The sequence below is a fragment of the Panthera leo genome, chromosome D4, assembly GCF_018350215.1.
Source record: "Panthera leo isolate Ple1 chromosome D4, P.leo_Ple1_pat1.1, whole genome shotgun sequence".
In the NCBI taxonomy this organism is placed as follows: Eukaryota; Metazoa; Chordata; class Mammalia; order Carnivora; family Felidae; genus Panthera; species Panthera leo.
Genome location: NC_056691.1, coordinates 73,271,593 through 73,289,666, shown reverse-complemented (window position 1 = coordinate 73,289,666; position 18,074 = coordinate 73,271,593). Strand labels below are relative to the sequence as shown.

At 51.1% G+C, this 18,074-nt stretch overlaps 1 protein-coding gene across 4 annotated transcripts; it reads left to right on the top strand.

The window, feature by feature from the left end:
- The first annotated feature begins 3,551 nt into the window (after positions 1 to 3,551).
- Positions 3,552 to 17,609, top strand: ALAD (aminolevulinate dehydratase). Of its 4 annotated transcripts, none has more exons than XM_042913236.1 (12): positions 3,552 to 3,598; positions 8,926 to 9,121; positions 10,318 to 10,368; positions 10,841 to 10,937; positions 11,280 to 11,415; positions 11,520 to 11,603; positions 11,704 to 11,792; positions 12,343 to 12,398; positions 12,486 to 12,573; positions 12,662 to 12,748; positions 13,344 to 13,473; positions 14,127 to 17,609. In XM_042913236.1, the coding sequence occupies exons 2-12, from the start codon at positions 9,009 to 9,011 to the stop codon at positions 14,186 to 14,188; spliced, it is 993 nt and encodes a 330-aa protein (XP_042769170.1). In that variant the 5' UTR covers positions 3,552 to 3,598; positions 8,926 to 9,008; the 3' UTR covers positions 14,189 to 17,609. The 4 variants fall into 4 exon arrangements, with proteins under 4 accessions (XP_042769170.1, XP_042769171.1, XP_042769169.1 ...); XM_042913237.1 differs by lacking the exon at positions 3,552 to 3,598 and adding an exon at positions 3,981 to 4,227; XM_042913234.1 differs by lacking the exon at positions 3,552 to 3,598 and adding an exon at positions 8,650 to 8,795.
- The last annotated feature ends 465 nt before the right edge of the window (positions 17,610 to 18,074 follow it).

Genomic DNA, 18,074 nt, shown 5'->3' with positions numbered 1-18,074 from the left:
ACACAAAACCTGCTTAAGGAGGGATTGCCTTACCATCTATTCCAATCCATTTCTACTTTATTGTGTAAGTCTCCAGTCATTGAATCCCCAAAAGAACTCTCCTTGCACATGGTTTTAGTTAGCACATTTTGACTACCTAAGCCATGTTTCCTGAGAGCGGGAACTATGACTTGAAACTACAGAAGTGGGGCCTAGCGGACTCAGTGGGTAGAATATGTGAGTCTTGACCTCAGGGTAGTGAGTTCAAGCCCCGTGCTGGGTGTAGAGATTACTTAAAAGGACTGGGAGGAATCTGAGGTTATCAACCAGTTTTTTCCAAGCACACCCTAATCATTCCTGTAGGGGTATCCGGATTTTGAAGGTTGCTTACTAGGTTAAGGCAAAAATCTCATCTTTTGTAAGCCACCTCCCTTCATGCCTAGAGATTCTGATCTGGATTTGGAGGGTGAGAAGGTTTTCATCCTTACCTAGGTAAAATCGCATTTGCAGGGACATCTAGCGGGCTCAGTCAGTGGCACATGTGACTCTTGATCTTGGGGTTGTAAGTTCAAGCCCCATATTGGGTGTAGAGATTACTTAAAAAATAAAATAAAATCAGGGTACCTGTGTGACTGGGTCAGTTAAGCCTCTGACTCTTGATATTGACTCAGGTTCCTATCTGGCCCCAGGTGGAGCACCTGCTGAGTGTGGAGACTGCTTGGGACCCTCTCTCTTCCTCTCTGTCCCCATCCCCAGCTCGTTCTCACTCTCTCTCAAAAATAAACTTAAAAATCGTTTAAAAATTACTTTTGCAACCTAATTCTATTTTTGCTGATGGGAAATGGAGGCTCATCAGAGAGAAGTGACTTGCTTAAGATCTTACCACTAATTTATGAAAGCCAGGATCCTGTTCTAGTGGTCCATGGCCTTCTATTTCTCTTTTTTTCTTTAATTAACTTTTTATTTTAGAACAATTTTAGTTTTCAGAAAAGTTGCAGAGTGCAGAGTTCCCATATGATCATCACCCAACTTTGCCTCATGTTGACATCTTACATAACCATGGTACCTTTGTCAAAACAGAAAAATACCAAATACCAAACTATTCATATTTCACCACTTTTTCCACTAAAGGCCTTTTTTGATCCAGGATCCATTCCAGAATACTACATTGCATTCAATGAACCAATTTTACCTTTCAGTTGAGATGAGACTCACGGAACATAACATGAATCATTTTTAAATGACCAATTCACTGGCATTTAGCACACTCACTGTGTTGTGCAACCACCACTTCTGTCTAGCTCCAAAACGTTTTCATCACCCCAAAATAAAACCCTGCACCTATTAAGCAGTTATTCGCTCATGCTTCCCTCCCTCCAGTCCCCAGCAACCACTAATCTCTTGCTAGCACTTAACAGCATTTAGCACCATGCCTTGTACCTCCCTGGGAAGTACTCACAATAGTAGGTTTTGAGGGGTTTGTGGGGTTTTTTTTATTATTTTTTATTGAAGTATAATATGCCTACTAAATGGTGCAGATAAATGTAAATGTAAAGTTGGATGAATTTGCACAAACACATCCATGTAACTTGCACTCAGATCAGTAAACAACATGACCGGCACCCTAATAAACCCCTTTGGTCTCCCTTCCAGTCACTCTCCTCCTCAACTGTAATCATTATCCTAACTTCTAACAGCACAAGTGAATTTTGCCTGGTTTGTATTTTATATAAATGAAATCATACAATATGTATTCTTGTGCCTGACTTCTTTTGCTCAACATTATGTTTAAGATCTAATCACATTGTTGCATTCACAATACTTTTTATGGATAAGATGGAAAGATTAAAAGTATTTTCAAATTTTGGGGGTAGGGTAGAGAATGGGAACAGGTTTTCTCGCCAAGAACAAAATGTGAGAAATAGATCACACCAAACAGCAGCATTCTTAAATTTTCCACTCCTACTGAGCTCTTTGAGGTAAATAGTCCTAATTATACCTAGTTATCAATAAACTCTGAGATGGAACTGGTGTCATGAAAGAAATGAGCAGGGGATCTACACGGGAGTGGGGGGGCGCTAATTACCCATATGAGTTGAAGGAGCATGACTAGTAGGCATTGCAGAGAAAACCCAGTGTGACGCAGGGCAAATTATTTAATCTCCCCAGAGATTGTCTTCCCAGTCTGTAAAACAAGGATAGTAACATAATTGTCATCAAAATTAGGTAAGTGAATGCATGATACTGCGCCTCTTTTTTTTTTAATTTTTTTTTAGCGTTTATTTATTTTTGAGACAGAGACAGCATGAATGGGGGAGGGTCAGAGAGAGGAAGACACAGAATCTGAAACAGGCTCCAGGCTCTGAGCTGTCAGCACAGAGCCCGACTCGGGGCTCAAACTCACCGACTGTGAAATCATGACCTGAGCCGAAGCCGGCCACTCAACCGACTGAGCCACCCAGGCGCCCCGTGTCCCTGACTCTTAAATGCACAAAAAATATGACCTCATTGTCCCACCTCCCTTATTTGACCACAGATCAGAACTCTAGTAGCTGGAAGCTACACAGGTCTCATATTTCCCTAGCATTAAGCCTCTCTGCCTATTTAACTTGGAATGTAAAGAGGTATAAAACGGGTTCCGGGTACCAATTTTGAGAAATAAAATCTGAGAGTGAGAGTAAGTGTAATACAACCAACTCACTGGCCTCCTCTACAAGTCAAAGTCAGCTTTTCTATAATCCCTAGTGCACCCTGATAAGGGCATTCCTTTGCTAGAGTATTGATCTCCACCCCCTACTTCATTCACCCAAATCCTACCAGTTCACCCAAGCCCCATAAGCCTCATTGGTTCCCTCCTGCCCCTGCACATATTCTGCCCAAACCGCGCACAGACCTTTGGTCAAATGTCGCATTGTACCCATCCTAGACTGGCCCGATGCCCCTATCAGACTTAGAGCTTTTCCGGAATGCCCATGTCTTTTCACATCACCTCTCTCAATCCATGGCACAGAGCAGGCTCTGAGTAATTACACTGGAATAAATTTTCCTCTGAAAACCTGGAAGGCCGCCTGGTGCTGAACTCAACAGCTTTAAAACACTCAGTCTGCAAAAATGGACGTAGCTATTGTTTTCGGTATTAAGGTGTTGTTTTAATGTCCTTGACATCCAATTATTCTTTCAACGATTAACCAGCGCCAAGTATGCACTAGCCTGGTTAAAGGAAAACTGTAAAGAGAACCTCAGGGCTGTAACCGCATCGGAGCCCGACTCTCAGGGACCCCTACTGCACCTCCTCTACGCCCCCACATAGGACCCCACTGTCCTTCCGCTACCCAAGCTCCGGCCCCAAGTAAGGAGCAAGGAGGAGGGGGGAGGGAAACGAGGGCCCTCCTGCCCTTTCGCACACCTGATTGGCCAGGCCTCGATGAGTGTGGGCGGGGCCGAGGCCGGAGCTGACCAGCCCGCCAGCCCATTGCCCGTAGGGGGCGTGGCCTTAACGCTGATTGGGGCGGGCTGCAAGGGGGGGAGATGCTTCCGGGTGAGCTGCCCCGCCCCCACGTGGGCCCCGGGAGACTAAAACGAGCTACGGCGGTGGCGGGAGCGGCCCTTGAGGAGCCAGGTGAGTGGGGGCCGGACTCGGGGAGACGGCGGACTTGGAGGTGGAGGCTGTGGCACCAAGAGTCCCTTGTCCCCAGACCCAAATGTGCCGTGCGCCTAAAGCGCTGGCGGTGCAGCCGGGGGCAGAGTCCTTGTGGGGCCCTTGTTTAGATTGCCTTGCTGCACCCAGGATTGGGGTCTCCGCGGGGATGTAGCCATTGGGGGCCCGGCTCCGGGCTCTGCATCTCCTCTCTGGGGTCCACTCCCTTGGAGACCCTTGGTGCGTTCTCTATCAGTGCAGAGCCTGAGGTGCCTTGAAGGATGGGGGGGGGGGGGGGCGGGGAGGAGGAGGGAAGTGGAGACAGTAACAGTCGCTTTGTGCTAGATTTATACATAAGTCACATCCATTGGCCCATTAAGGCTACAAAAGCCCGTTGAGGTCGGTTCAAGTCCCCATTTGCCAGATACGAAACTGAGATCGCACAGCTGAAAAGTGACAGAACCAGGATTTGAACCCATGTCTACCGTCTCCAAATCCCACGCGCTTAACCATCAGGCTGTCAGCTGTAGCCAAGTCCAGAGTCAACGTTCTGCCTCCTTCCTCATACCCCCCTATTTCATTCAGAGTTCTCCACAAGCCCAACTCTGCTGGTAAGCAGCTTTGAGATCTATACTTAAAGTAGCAAGGGCTAATGGGGGGCACTGAGAACTGGGCTGCTAGAGACCTGGATTCTAGGCCCAGATCTGCCACTGACCCCTTGCGAGATCTTGAGCCAGTGTCTGCCTTTCTCTGAGCCCAGTTCACCATTATTTCGATGATGTAATCAACAAGCTTTAAGGAGCCGCTTAGACAAGATATTCTAGGAGTCTGTGGAACTGGCTGATTCTCGTTGTAGCTCCAAATGGCTAAGCCCAGAAGAGGCTGGGCTCTTCAAAGCCCTAGGTCAAGGCCTAGGTCTCCTGCTTCTCTTTAATCCCTGTATCCAGCACTGGGGTGGCTCAGGGTAGATATTCAGGAAATGCTGGTTAGTTGGTCCCTTTTCAGAACTGCCTGACAGCTGCTGTCCTGGGCCCTTCTGGGGCTTTGGATTTCTCAGCCCTGGCCACCTTCTACTTAGTTGGCCCTCCTGACTGCCTCCTCCCCAACTAGTGGCAGAGCCTGCCAGAGCTGGCAGCAGTTCCCCACCCTCTGCGCCAAGAGCACAGCCTCTGAAATCCTCAGCAGAGCATAACATGGGAAGTTCAGGCCTTGCAGCTCCTTCTGACCCACCCCCTCACCCCCATTCTGGCAGCTCTCAGGTCCCAACTTAGTTAAAGGAAGGAAGTACCTTCATAATCAGTCTGCAGAACTACCTCTTGCACGAAGCCATCCTTGGCTCCTGGAGACACAGGCGCCTCCCATAGATTAACATCTAGTCCACCCTCTACGGTAGCGTCTGTGTGGTATCTCAGAAGACCCTGCAGCCACACAGGTTTGAGTGCAAGTTCTCCCTTCTGGGTGTGGTGGGGAAGACACTGCTGGGCTCACTCCAGATCTCCTTCCAGTTCAGTTCTGCTCCGAATGATGATAAAAGTAGCTACACGTTTACTGTGCTGCTACCTGGTGCCAGGCACGTACCTCCTAACTATCTCTAATCTAATTTCCACAGCTTTGCAGGTTTGGTAGTATCATTCCCATTTTATAGATTATGAAATGAAGGCCCTGAAAGGCCAGCAACCTTCCCTGAAGTCACCCACACAGCACAGATCAGACCTGGGCCTCTATGACCCTGAAACAAGGTTCTCTCTACACCACCCTGTGCTGCTGCCTTCCAGCTAAGCTAACCTGCTCTAATGTGGGTGAGCATAGGTGGTCCCGTGGTGAATCCCACGGTGACTTGCCATTGTCTTTGAGGTGTCACAGGATTTAAGCTGTGGCTTGCAGGTCCCTTGATTTGGAAGAAGTGCCCTCCCAAATGTGTGGAAATCTCCCAGTCTTGAGAGACTTTTTGCAAAGCAAAACCTTGGCATGGATTTGGCTCTGCAAACAGGCAACTCTGGCTTAGAGGCTGTTTTTCTATTCCACAAATATTTAGTTATTAAGTGCCTGTTGTAACAGAATGACAGTGTGTGGTGTAGGTGACAGGGCATTGGACTAGAAGGCTGGAGACTCATGGTCAAGCCCGGCTCTGTACCTTGTGTGATGTCAAACAAGTCCTGTCACCTCTCTGCACCTCGTTTTCCACATCAGAATGTAAGAAATGGACAGGATTGGTGATTCTCAACTTTCTAATTTTCTCAGCACTGACACCCGTTTCCCAAATCAAATCTCTCCCTAATCCTAAAATTAAAGAAACAGATGCAGGGGTACCTTGGTGGCTCAGATGGTTAAGCGGCCGACTCCTGATTTTGGCTCAGGTCATGATCTCACAGTTCGTGAGATCGAGCCCCGTGTTGGGCTCTGTGCTGTCAGCACGGAGCCTGCGTAGGATTCTCTCTCTCTGCCCCTCCCCAGCTCACGCTCGTGTGCACTCTCACTCTCTCTTGCTCTCTCTGGCTCTCTCTCTCAAAATGAATAAACATTTAAAAAAAAAAAAAAAAAAGGAAGAAGAAACAGACACAAATGGTTGTGCCCTAGTGAGGCCTCCCCCTCAACCCTCTCACCCTTGCCCCCGCCCCCAACCTCCCAGCCTCCTTGTAAAATTTGGGCTGCAAAGCACCTTGGCTGCCCTGCTGTGCTGCTTCTGATAAGCAGAAGGCATTTGCTGGCCCCGCCTTCTAAAGTAGATGGGGAGTTGAGGTCAGTGGAATGCAGCTTTGGATTCCAGAAGCCAGGGTCCTGCTACAAATTTGTTCTCTAGGAGGTGAATCAGAGGCACGTTCAAAATCTGACTGGGCTCCAAACAAGTCACTTAACCTCTCCGAGCCTCCGTTTCCTTATCACTAAAAGTTGGAAGGACCACTGCGGTTAGATGAGATACATGTAAAGGTACCTGGTCCAGTGCCCAGCACATAACGTACGCTCAGTATCTTTTCTCTTGCCTATCCATCTCTCCCACGCACAAGGCAAAGGTAGTACAGACAGAGAGATGCCTGTTGAATCAAGTGTTTATCAAGTGTTTATGGGTACGGTAGATAAAACCCTATACTCATTGTCTAAAACAGATTCAAATTCTGGCCCATTACTAACCAGCTGCGTGGTCTTAGGCAGAGGACTTAACCTTTCTGAGCTGAGCTAACCCCTAGCAGACCTGACAGCAAAGTCTTGCACAAAATGGGCACTTAGGACTTTGCATCTGCTGAATGACTGATTGCTCATTTAGGGGCTAGGACATCACTGGGGAGACCTGACTCGCCTCTGTGTCCAATGATGTGGTTGGCCGAGGGGTGTGGTAGTAGGGTGGGTCCTTGTGTGGCTCCTGATAACCCCAGCCCTGCCAAGGAGGAGAATTGGATAAAATGGGTCCCTGAGCTGGTTGGGAGGGGGGCTAAAAGGACCTAAGAGAAAGGCATTATCAGCGTACTCAAGGACCCCCATCCCCCATTCTCCGCCTAGGAATTGACACACTAGATTTCTAGCCCTACTGTTTTAGCCTCTTAACTTGCTAAGTGTAACCTTGGGTAAGTCCTTGCCCTTCCCTGGGCCTTGAGGTCCATTCATACAAGGAGAGACTGGTGGCTCTTTTTTTCCCCCCTACTTGGCTACTGAGTATTGTCCCAGGCACCTCCAAAAACTCAGCTCCCCACCACCCTCTTCCTGCCTTGTCCCTGTCTCCATTGCCATCTGGGTCACGGAAGCTCAGAGCATCCGTCCCAAGAGACTGACTCTTGGCTGCCTTACAGTGGCCCTTCCTTTTCCTCCCATCTACCCCCACAGTCTCTGTGCTCCTCTTCTCAGCCTGCAAGAGTTATCTTCCTAAAGCCAGGCTCTGACTAGGCTACTCCCACCTCCCCACCTCCACCTCCCTCCCCTACCCCATCTTCCCTGTCCTCATTCTGGCCTCCCTTTGTCCCCTCCCTAGGACACACATCTTCAATTGTCTTCTCAGCCCTCAGAACAGCCTTTCCTCCTTCCCCACCTTTGCCCCTCACTTCCCTTTCTGAGGGAACATTCGCCCCTTTCCCTCTGCCAAGCTGAACCCACTCATCCCGAAACATCCAAATTTAAGCCCCTGTCTTCCTCCAACGAGCTTCTTCCAACCTCTAAACTCACATTGGAACTCCTGGTACGCTTGTGGTGGTTCCTCTCTGAGAGGTACTCCATCCACCCTACCGCCTGGACTATAGTGCCACCTTAATGAGAAATCATGTGTACAAGTGCCCAGCGTGGCCTGGCATGTCGTAGGTGTGGTAATGCCCCAGCTTCCTTCTGTCTTACACCACTTACTTGGCATTAGGGCATATTGTCTTATACTTCATGTCGTTAAACATTTACTGTGTGGCAGAGTGCTGGGGGGTGGGGAGGAGGGCAGAAGTGAACTCACTGTGGACCATGCCCTGCAGAAGCACTGTCTACTGGAATGACATAAGTTAGATCCACAAAGAGCTGTTACATAAGAGAGATTAGGATCTGGGCAAGAGAGGCTTAGTGGGAGAGGGAAGAAGGGGCACCTGGTAGGATTTGGGGGCGAGGAGGTTGTGGAGAGAGCACAAACCTTCTAGGTAAAGGGGACAGAAACCTTCCAGAAAGTGGCCAAGGCCAAATGCGGCTTGTGCTTGGGGAGCAGCAGGAGGCTGTGAGGCTGGAAAAGACAGCTTCCGTGGCCACTCTACAGGAGTTCTGTCTGCCAGTCTGTCTGTCAGGTGCTATTTAATCCTCTTAGTGTGTGTTGCGCCAGGCCAGAAGTCGCCTGGCCAGAAGTCTCCGTACCGAGGTGTTAATGGTGCTTTTCTCTAGAGGTAGAATTACAGGAGATTTTTCTCTTTTTGCTTATCTAAAATTTCTGCCAAGCACATGAACATTTTTCATGGAATAAACAAAGTTTAAATGTTGGCTATATCAGTGCTTCTCATCCTAATTTCTAATCCATCACAGATTGATTTCCTTGAATAACATACAATAAAATAAAATTGAATTGCTGGAGAAATGTTATTTGAGAAAAAGAGAGAGACCATATAAAACACAAGTCCAAACCCTATGTTATTAGGTTCCAGTAGCCAGGAGAGTGTCCGAAGGACCTACTTCTTTTTCTCTACTTACCTCGTCGTAGACCGGCAGGCCTTGGTGAACCACATCGGAGGTGCGCTGGCCAGAAAGCAGCGGAAGCAGAAATCTGGAAGAGCTTGGCGGGGGGGGGGGGGGGGGGAGGGGGGGTTGGCCATCTCCTGGAGACAGGGACCATGTCTCATGTGCCTCCTCTTGTCCCCCAGAGCTGTACACAGAGCTGAGGGCACAGCAGACACCTCGGGAGCCCTCGGTTTCAACCAGCTGGCTGCCTATTGCTCTGCCCACCATGCAGCCCCAGTCGGTTCTGCACAGCGGCTACTTCCACCCGCTGCTTCGCGCCTGGCAGACGGCCACCGCCACCCTCAGCGCCTCCAACCTCATCTACCCCATCTTTGTCACGTGAGTCCCAGGAATGGTCCAGGTCTCTGATCTGTGTGTGTGTGTGTGTGTGTGTGTGTGTGTGTGTGTGTTTGAGAGAGAGAGAGAGAGAGAGTGTGTGTGTGTGTGTATGTGTGTGTGTGAAAAAGAGAGAGAGATTGAGAGTGGGTTAAGGACAAGTTTTAGGAACCAAACAAACCTTGAAAGAACTCAGTCTTCCCCATTTGGAAAATAAGAATAATAACCCCAGCCTGCCATCCTGAGCTTTTGCAACAAGACAGAAGCTGAGAAGGCATTCTGTAGATTTGTAAAGAGCTATGTACATGTAAGAGGTGGCAGCCGTGATTATTAATAATAGCAATGGCTCGGGGCGCCTGGGTGGCGCAGTCGGTTAAGCGTCCGACTTCAGCCAGGTCACGATCTCGCAGTCCGTGAGTTCGAGCCCCGCGTCAGGCTCTGGGCTGATGGCTCGGAGCCTGGAGCCTGTTTCCGATTCTGTGTCTCCCTCTCTCTCTGCCCCTCCCCCGTTCATGCTCTGTCCCTCTCTGTCCCAAAAATAAATAAAAAACGTTGAAAAAAAAAAAAAATAATAGCAATGGCTGACATTTATTGAGTGCTTACTGTGTACCGGGTACTATGCTAAGCACCTACATGTATTCTCTCATTCAGTCCTGACAGTATTTGTGTGAGGAAGGTATGGCTATTATTCCCTAGAGTGTCATCTCCACGAGGGCAGGGATTTGTGTCTGTTTTGTTCAGTTTGTATCTCCAGAGAGTAAACAGTACCTGGCACATAATAAATGCTCGATATTTGTTGAATCAATGAACGAATCCACCCAAATACAGATGAAGGGCCTGGCCTCAAAGAGACATGGTACAAGTTGGCCAAGGTCACCCAGCCAGTAAGTGGCTGGGAGGGCAGCGAGGGCCTGCTGACTTTAGAGTCCAAGTTCTTAGCTATTTGACTCCTTCCTGTGATTACTGTTCTTTTAGTCCAGTCGCTTCTGTTGTCACTGTCACTCTTTTGTCGTTCCTGTTACTATTTCAGGCCCTGGGCTTGGCCAGGCAGGGAACCAGACACTGGACCCCAGCCTCCTCCCACCGTCCCCACTTCTCTACTCCTTCCCATCTCCCCAGCCATCCCTCCTGGTCACTCCCTCGCCACTGGCCCTTCCCACAGCCACCAGTCCATAGCCCACCCCTCCCCGCTCTTGCAGGGACATTCCTGATGACGTACAGCCCATCGACAGCCTCCCGGGAGTGGCCAGGTAGGGGACGTGGTGGGGAGGGCCAGGGGAGGATGGAGGGAGAGATTTCCCAGGTGGAGGTGCCAGGAAGCAGACCCAAGAGATAGATCTGGAGAAGCTCCCCAGCCCAGTAGAGAGAAGGGTTTTCTCAGGGACAGAGTTGCTCCACAACACAAGAGGCAGCCTCATAAAGGGACGAGCGATCCATTCATCACCAGAGATGTCATAGCAGAGTCTATTGCAGGGGGAGCTGGACTGCAAATGGGAGTTCAGCGAGAACCTTGGAGGGGCCTTCCAGAGCTAAATTCCATAGCTCTGCTTCTGCAGGCCTCTGTTTTCCCATCTGTTTGGTGGGTGCATTCCTACCCCTCCCTGTATTGTGGGGCTTGAGCCATCCTGGTGCCATGTGCAACTTGGCTCTTAACAGACAGGTGAGGGGACCCCTTGCCTGGGACCTACCTCATTTCGGGCCCTCCGCCCCACCCCCATGCAGATATGGTGTGAACCGGCTGGAAGAGATGCTGAAGCCCCTGGTGGAAGAGGGCCTGCGCTGCGTCCTGGTCTTTGGAGTCCCCAGCAGAGTCCCTAAGGTGGAGAGAACCAGAAGCAGAGTTGGAGGGGAGGGGAAGGGAGGGAGGCATGAGGGTGAGCTGAGGTTCCATGCTGACCACACTCTCATTACCGCCACGTGCTGGCCCTGGGGCCTGGGTGAGTGGACACTGCCCCTGTCTAATGACTGCACCCATGGAGGGACAGGAAGCCTAGTAGGGCTGTGACACCCTGACCGGGTAGGTCAAGTGCCCTGTGCAAAATGGAGACAGTCCTTACTGCGTCCCCACGCAGGGAGCCGGGTGGTCCGTGAGGTCTGGCCGTCCTGCCTCCGGAGGGCTTCAGGTCACAGACTTACCGCTTTGTCATTCCCCGGCCACTAGGACGAACGGGGCTCTGCAGCCGACTCTGAGGACTCCCCAGCCGTCGAGGCGATCCGCTTGTTGCGCAAGACGTTCCCCAGCCTCCTGGTGGCCTGTGATGTCTGCTTGTGTCCCTACACCTCTCACGGTCACTGTGGTGAGCTTCCCCCGCCTCCCCAAGCCCTGCTGCCCGAGACCTCCTGCAGGTGGGATAGGCCAGGGACCTAGACGCTCCCCCAAACCCGGCCGTCTGTCCTGCAGGGCTCCTGGGCAAGAACGGCACATTCCAGGCCGAGGAGAGCCGCCAGCGGCTGGCAGAAGTAGCACTCGCCTATGCCAAGGCAGGTGAGTGAGCCTCCGGCAGAGATGAGCAGCCCCGGGTCAGGGAGGTGGCAGAGTGGATACGGGGGTCCCGGAGTTCTCAAGGCCACCCTCTGCCCCTCAGGATGTCAGGTGGTAGCCCCATCGGACATGATGGACGGACGTGTGGAAGCCATCAAGGAGGCCCTGATGGCACATGGACTTGGCAACAGGGTAGGGTGGGGAGTGTGGCAACGGGTGTGGGGAGGGCAAGGAGACAGCCTGGACCAGCCCTGTCCCCACATGTGCTAAGAATCACAGAAGTGAAAGGCACCTGGGTGGCTCAGTCAGGCATCCGACTCTTGATTTCGGCTCAGGTCGTGATCTCACAGTTCGTGGGTTCAAGCCCCGTGTCAGGCCTTGTGCTGACACCGTGGAGCCTGCTTGGAATTCTCTCTCTCTCTCTCTCTCTCTCTCTCTCTTTCTCTCTTTCTCTCTGCCCCTTGCGCACACACACACTCTCTCTCTCTCTCTCTCTCAAAAATAAAATAAGTTTAAAAACTTAAAAAAAAAGAATCACAGAAGTGAAAACAGCACTGGACGAGGCCTTTGGGATCCATCTCAACCTCTGCACCTCACATGGGGAAACCAAGGCCCAGAGCTTTAATGGGACTAGACCGCGGGCACTCTGCTTCCCAGCCTACATCCTTTCTCTCCCTGTCACTTCACCCTGACACATCTGGAAAGAGCTGCCTGAACCCTGACCCCCACTTTCTCCCTGTAGGTATCAGTGATGAGCTATAGCGCCAAATTTGCATCCTGTTTCTATGGACCTTTCCGGTAAGTGGGGATTGGCAGGGGCCTGCTCTCAAACCCCTGACCCATCAGCGTAGAGCTGGCGCCCACCCTGATGCCTCTGCTTCCCAGGGACGCGGCCCAGTCAAGCCCAGCTTTTGGAGATCGCCGCTGCTACCAGCTGCCGCCAGGAGCACGGGGCCTGGCCCTCCGAGCAGTGGTGAGTGACCAGACCTCGAGCCCCACCTGGCCCGTCCCCCTCCCAGCTCGCCTCCCGGGCACTACCCACACAGTACTTCATCCCTCAGGCGCGGGATGTGCGGGAAGGAGCCGACATGCTCATGGTCAAGCCAGGAATGCCCTACCTGGACATCGTGCGAGAGGTGAAGGACAAGGTGAGCAGACGGAGCAGAGACCAGCAGAGAGAAGAGGCTCAGGGAAATGAGCGAGTTTGTCCACAGACTCTGGGACCTCAGACTGGGAGACTGCAGACTCTGAGTTCAGAGCAGTCGGCCCCTGAATAGGAATCCTTCCACCACATCCATGCCTCGGAACCCCCACGGGCATCGGCCCCGGGGCTCACAGGGGCCTTTGAGCAGCTATGCTTTCACAGTTCGAGAAGGGACCAGGCTAGGGGCACCTGTGTGGCTCAGTTGGTTAAACGTCTGACTCTTGATTTGGGCTCAGGTCATGATCTCGCGGTCATGGGATCGAGCCCCTTGTCGGGCTCTGCCCTGAGCACGGAGCCTGCTTGGGATTCTCTCCCTCTCTCTCTGCCCCTCCCTCCCTCCCTCTTCCTCTCTCTCTCAAACAAAAATATAAACATTATTTAAAAAAAAAAAGAAGAAGAAGAAGAATGGGCCAGGCTGCCAGCAGCAGTGACACAGGGGATGGGGCTCCAGATGCTCACAGGTCGAGCAGGGAGGGACATTCCTGGAGGCACGCCACCATTCCACTTCAATTCATGTACCCACCGCTGCTTTTCTTCAGCACCCTGAGCTCCCGCTTGCTGTGTACCATGTTTCTGGAGAGTTCGCCATGCTGTGGCACGGAGCCCGGGCCGGGGCATTTGATCTCAAGGCCGCTGTGCTGGAGGCCATGACCGCCTTTCGCCGCGCAGGTAAACAGGCCGGGCTGGGGGTTTTTGACCTGTGCCACGGGGCTGATGGGCACTTTGCCTAGAAAGGGAAATAAAGTCACGAGACAGCCTAGAGCCTTATGCCTGGAAATACCAGCGATGTAAAGAAACACAGGGTGAGGAGGGGATATGGAATTGCAGAACAGAACATGGAACAGTGAAGACAGCAGAGCTGGCTATTTACATTTTGGTTTTGAGACCTCAGCCAAGCCACTTCTGTGAACCTCAGTGTCCTTGTCTATAAACTGGGGATAAAAAGTACCTGATGCATGGCTGTCAGGAGGATTAAATGAGATGATATGTATAATCAGCAAATGCTCACCACTCCGTAAACGGGAACTGGTTTTGTTGGTGTGCACAGCATCAGAAGGGCACTTATAACTTACTTATTTCTCCCGTCGTGCATTTTATCCGTTGGCAAACTGAGGCCCAGTAAGAGAAAATGACTTGCCCAGGGTTACACAGTGTGCAGAGCCTTAACTGACCGGAGCTGGGCTCAGTCTCCTGTTGTGACGCCCACAGGCTGTGCCTCTTCATGGTAGTCGCCTCCCCCACCCTTGGCCCTCATCTCCCGGAAGGTGTGCCCAGAGCTGATGCCTGGCCTCTCCCCACTTCCTGCCTCTGTCCCCCGACAGGTGCCGACATCATCATCACCTACTACACGCCTCAGCTATTGCAGTGGCTGAAGGAGGAGTGATGGAGACGGCCTACAAGACCCCATAACTTCTAAAAGGTCCCGGGGCCTTGGAGAAGTGAAAACCAAAGTAAATGCTGCTTTAGAACTGTGCCCGCGCGCTCTTCCTATTCACATGCTGGTAGGTGCTTTCTGCCAGCATGCCAGATCCCACCACTCGAGTCTCACCGGCCATCCCGGGCTTCCCTGCCCCTCCCCTGAGTCATCCCTGAGGCCCTCTTCCACCACCCCAGCTCCTTCTTCTGGCGTGGCTTCATCTTGAAAGCTACCGGGAGCCAAGGGCACAGGCTTGGCAGGGCCCGGGAGAGGGGCTTGGAGCATTAGGGAAAGAGGAGGGCGGTTGCATCTTGAATCATGAGAAGCTCTGGAAAGCCCGAGGCCTCTGGCAGCATAGCTGGGCCCTGGGACAGAGGCCTAGATTGACATCTTCGGGTTTAGACTTGAGATTTGCCACGATTCCTCCAGAAGGTGCTTCCCACCTGGGTTCATGTTGCCAGGCTGCCTGAGATCGTCTGCTTTGAGCCATATACCCAGAGAAGAGTTACTTGTTCATGAGCAGAAACGCTGCCTTCTGAAGATCAAAGTTCAGAAGCAAAGAGAGAGTCCCTGGCTGTTCAAGATGCCACCACCAAAAAGGCTTTTCTGTCGAGAAAATTTTTGAGAACATCTGCCCGGTGCCCAGACACAATGCTGGGTACTGGGGATATAGCAGGACAGACCTCAGCCTGTCTCTGTATATGAAATCTATGCAGGGATAATAGGGAGACAGACAACAATGAGAAAACAAAGCAGTTACAAGTTGTAATAAGCGCTTTGAAGGAAAGAAAGGGTCTGACACCAAAAATAACAGACCATGGGTGTGTCTCGAGAGTGTGGTCGAGAAGCCCTCCCTGAGGCCAAGGGACAAGAAGGGATCCTCCCAGAGAACAGAGGCAAGTGCACCAGAAGCTGCAAGAATGACACAAAGTGTGCAAAGGTCCTGCAGTGGGAGGAGCTTGGCAGGGCTCCTGGGAGCAGGGTGAGGAAGAGGAGGGTGATTGACCGGACCGGAGGCTGGAAAGGTAGGCCCTGTGCCTTGTAAGAAGCTTGGTCTTATTTTGCATTTGATAGAAAGCCATCTGAAGGATCTTAACCAGGAGTTATGTGTGTTCCACTTTCCCACATTCTGTTGCCATGAAAAAAAGGAAGCGTGAGAAAGAGGCTGGTTGGGAGGCTCTCGTAGACCCCAGAGAGCACTGACACTGGCCTGGACCAGGGTGGTGGCAGCAGAGGCAGGAAGGAGTAGAAGTATTCAGGATACATTAATTCAGGCAGAATTAGCAGATTTTGCCTGAGCTTTTTAAGTCTAGGGAACGAGAGGAAACAAGGGTGCCCTCATGGGTTTCTGGCTTGAGTGCCTGGATGCATGCTTTCATTCTTCCGAGACTCACGGCATAATGTTCCTCTTAGGAAAGGTTAAGGCCTGGCTATAGAGGGGCCATTTTGCAAGTCTCCCTGCCCATCTGCAAAGTGACAAGAAATCCCAAATCTCGGGCCAAAGCAGGTTCAATTCAGACCTTAAAGCAGTACAATCCATTTTAAGTAGTACAATTACGAACTCCCGGCAGCTCCTGTAGACAGACCAGTCTCCTCTGACTCCTGGTTGAGTCAGAGCTGCGGCTGACCTAAATAAGGACCCGATCTCACCCTGTCCTTTGGGGAGGTGGCCAGCCAAAACCAGGGCTTGAAGAGTCCTAAAGCTTCACCTTTCAAGGAGCCAGAGCCTGGAGCTCTAATTAGAGATGAGCCACTGATGGGCCTCAAGGTTCTGACCAGACCAGAACCTTTGGCTGTGTTAGCCTCTTAGCTTCTTATCTCCTGGCCCCTTGGCCCCTGACCCCTGAGCTCATTTCTGATTAGTATGAAAGGGAATGTTCTTCAGCACCATCCCAGACTCATCATTGCCAGGCCAATATGAGGCCTGGTTCTTGTCAGCACAGAGAGGCAGGAGACAGACCTTGCTCTTTAGGTACAAACTCCACAGGAGGCAAACCACTCTGCATATGTCCCAGACTCCCCCAGAAGTAAACGTTAAGCGGAATGATGGTGAGTCTCCGTGAGGAGAACCAGGAGGTCGATGTGTCACCGGTGATGTGATGGGCGCTGTGAAGGTCACCAGGACCTAACTGGGTTTGAAGGGTCAGAAAATGCTTCCCTGAGAGGCTGACATTTAACCCTTGACCTGAAGGATAAGCAGCCAAGCTAAGAGCACTCCGGGCAGAAGGAACTCCATGTCTAGAATGAGCTAGAACACAAAGCAGGTGTGGCTGGAGCACAGTGAAGGGCAAAAAGACCAGGGCCAAGCCATGCGGGGGTCAAAAGCCATGTGTAAGGAAGATGGAAGCCTTTCCAGACCCTATTCCAAGAGAAAGGAAAGCCATCTGAAGGATTTTAAGCAGGCGAACGATGCACTCTGATTTTGCATTTGATGAAAACATTTGACAGCACTGGCAAAGCGCAGAGGAGAGATTTTGTAGCCTGGACTGGAGTGGTGACAGAGGGGGTGAAGAGGGGAATGGATTTAGGAGGTCGATTTCTTGGGAAGGATAAACTTGGTTTGAGCTCCTGGCGGCTGATGGGCCATTTACTAAGATGGGAAAGCTTGGGAGAGAGGGTAGAGGGGGAGTCCTAAATTTAGCTTGGGTTTGCAGTGAGGGAGCTATACCTAGAGAGTTGATGACTCACCCAGGGCCACTCAAGTTGTAGCAGAACTGGATCTAGAACCCCATCACTGAAAACACTTCTGGTTAGAAGTAGAATTTGAACCCACATAGCTCAACTCCAAGGCCTCTACCTTTAACCACTGTGCACACCATCTCCTAGTGAACAGATAAATTAGGGATCTAACATGATGCTATTCAAGGGGGTACACCAAGGGCTGAGCTGCCTTCAGGCATCATGGTCTATGTGCAGTGGTGCCCTCTGAAGTCAGGATTTGTCGTCAGAAGCCACCTAGTATCTGCTCCAGCCCCACTGTTTTGTTTCCAGAGGCAATGGCCAGGCAGGCAAGCTGAAGGGGTTTAGGTGATCCTGAAGGATCTAGTTCCTCCACAGTCCCAGTCTTCCTGCTACGTGCCCTGCTCTTGCTAGTCGTAATTTTATCCTTGTGCAGAGAGAACTCAGCTTTCACAATTGGCAAGGCATATTCTCAGACTTCTAAGCATCACAGGCAGTTGGTGAGCATTCAGGGCCTCTCTTAATGAGACTTGACTTTATTTCCCTCTGATGTGCCTGCTTAGATGGTAGCTTGTCTGTTTCTTGTAGGTCCTTCCTAAAGGCCACAACAAATAGCCAATACATTCCACCAATCTCACTTCTTTTTTTTTGTTTATTATTGAGAGACAGCATGAGCATGGGAAGGGCAGAGAGTGGAGGAGACACAGAATCCAAAGCAGGCTCCAGGCTCTGAGCTGTCAGCACAGAGCCCGACACGGGGCTCGAACTCACAAACCGTGAGATCATGACCTGAGCTGAAGTCGGACGCTCAACCGACTGAGCCACCCAAGGCGCTCCCCAATCTCACTTTTCTATTTTCTACTACGATCCCTAAAACTACACCTTCAGTGGGCAAATGGTTGAGGGTCCCCAAAAACAACAGGTATTTCAACCAACCACTTTACTAACAATTCCCCAGCTAGGAAAGGAGGACTCCTGACCTGCCCCATACCCCATAGCCTACATGGACTGTGCCAATTCCACATATAAGGGCCTGTGACTTCCAGCGTCCCATATTCCAGATACTTATGGTTGCAAGTGACAGAATCCAATTCAGTAGCAAAAAAGTAAATGATTGGTTTTTATAACTGGATTTCAATAAGGTCAGGTGTGCTTGGGTCTAGGGTTAAAGGCT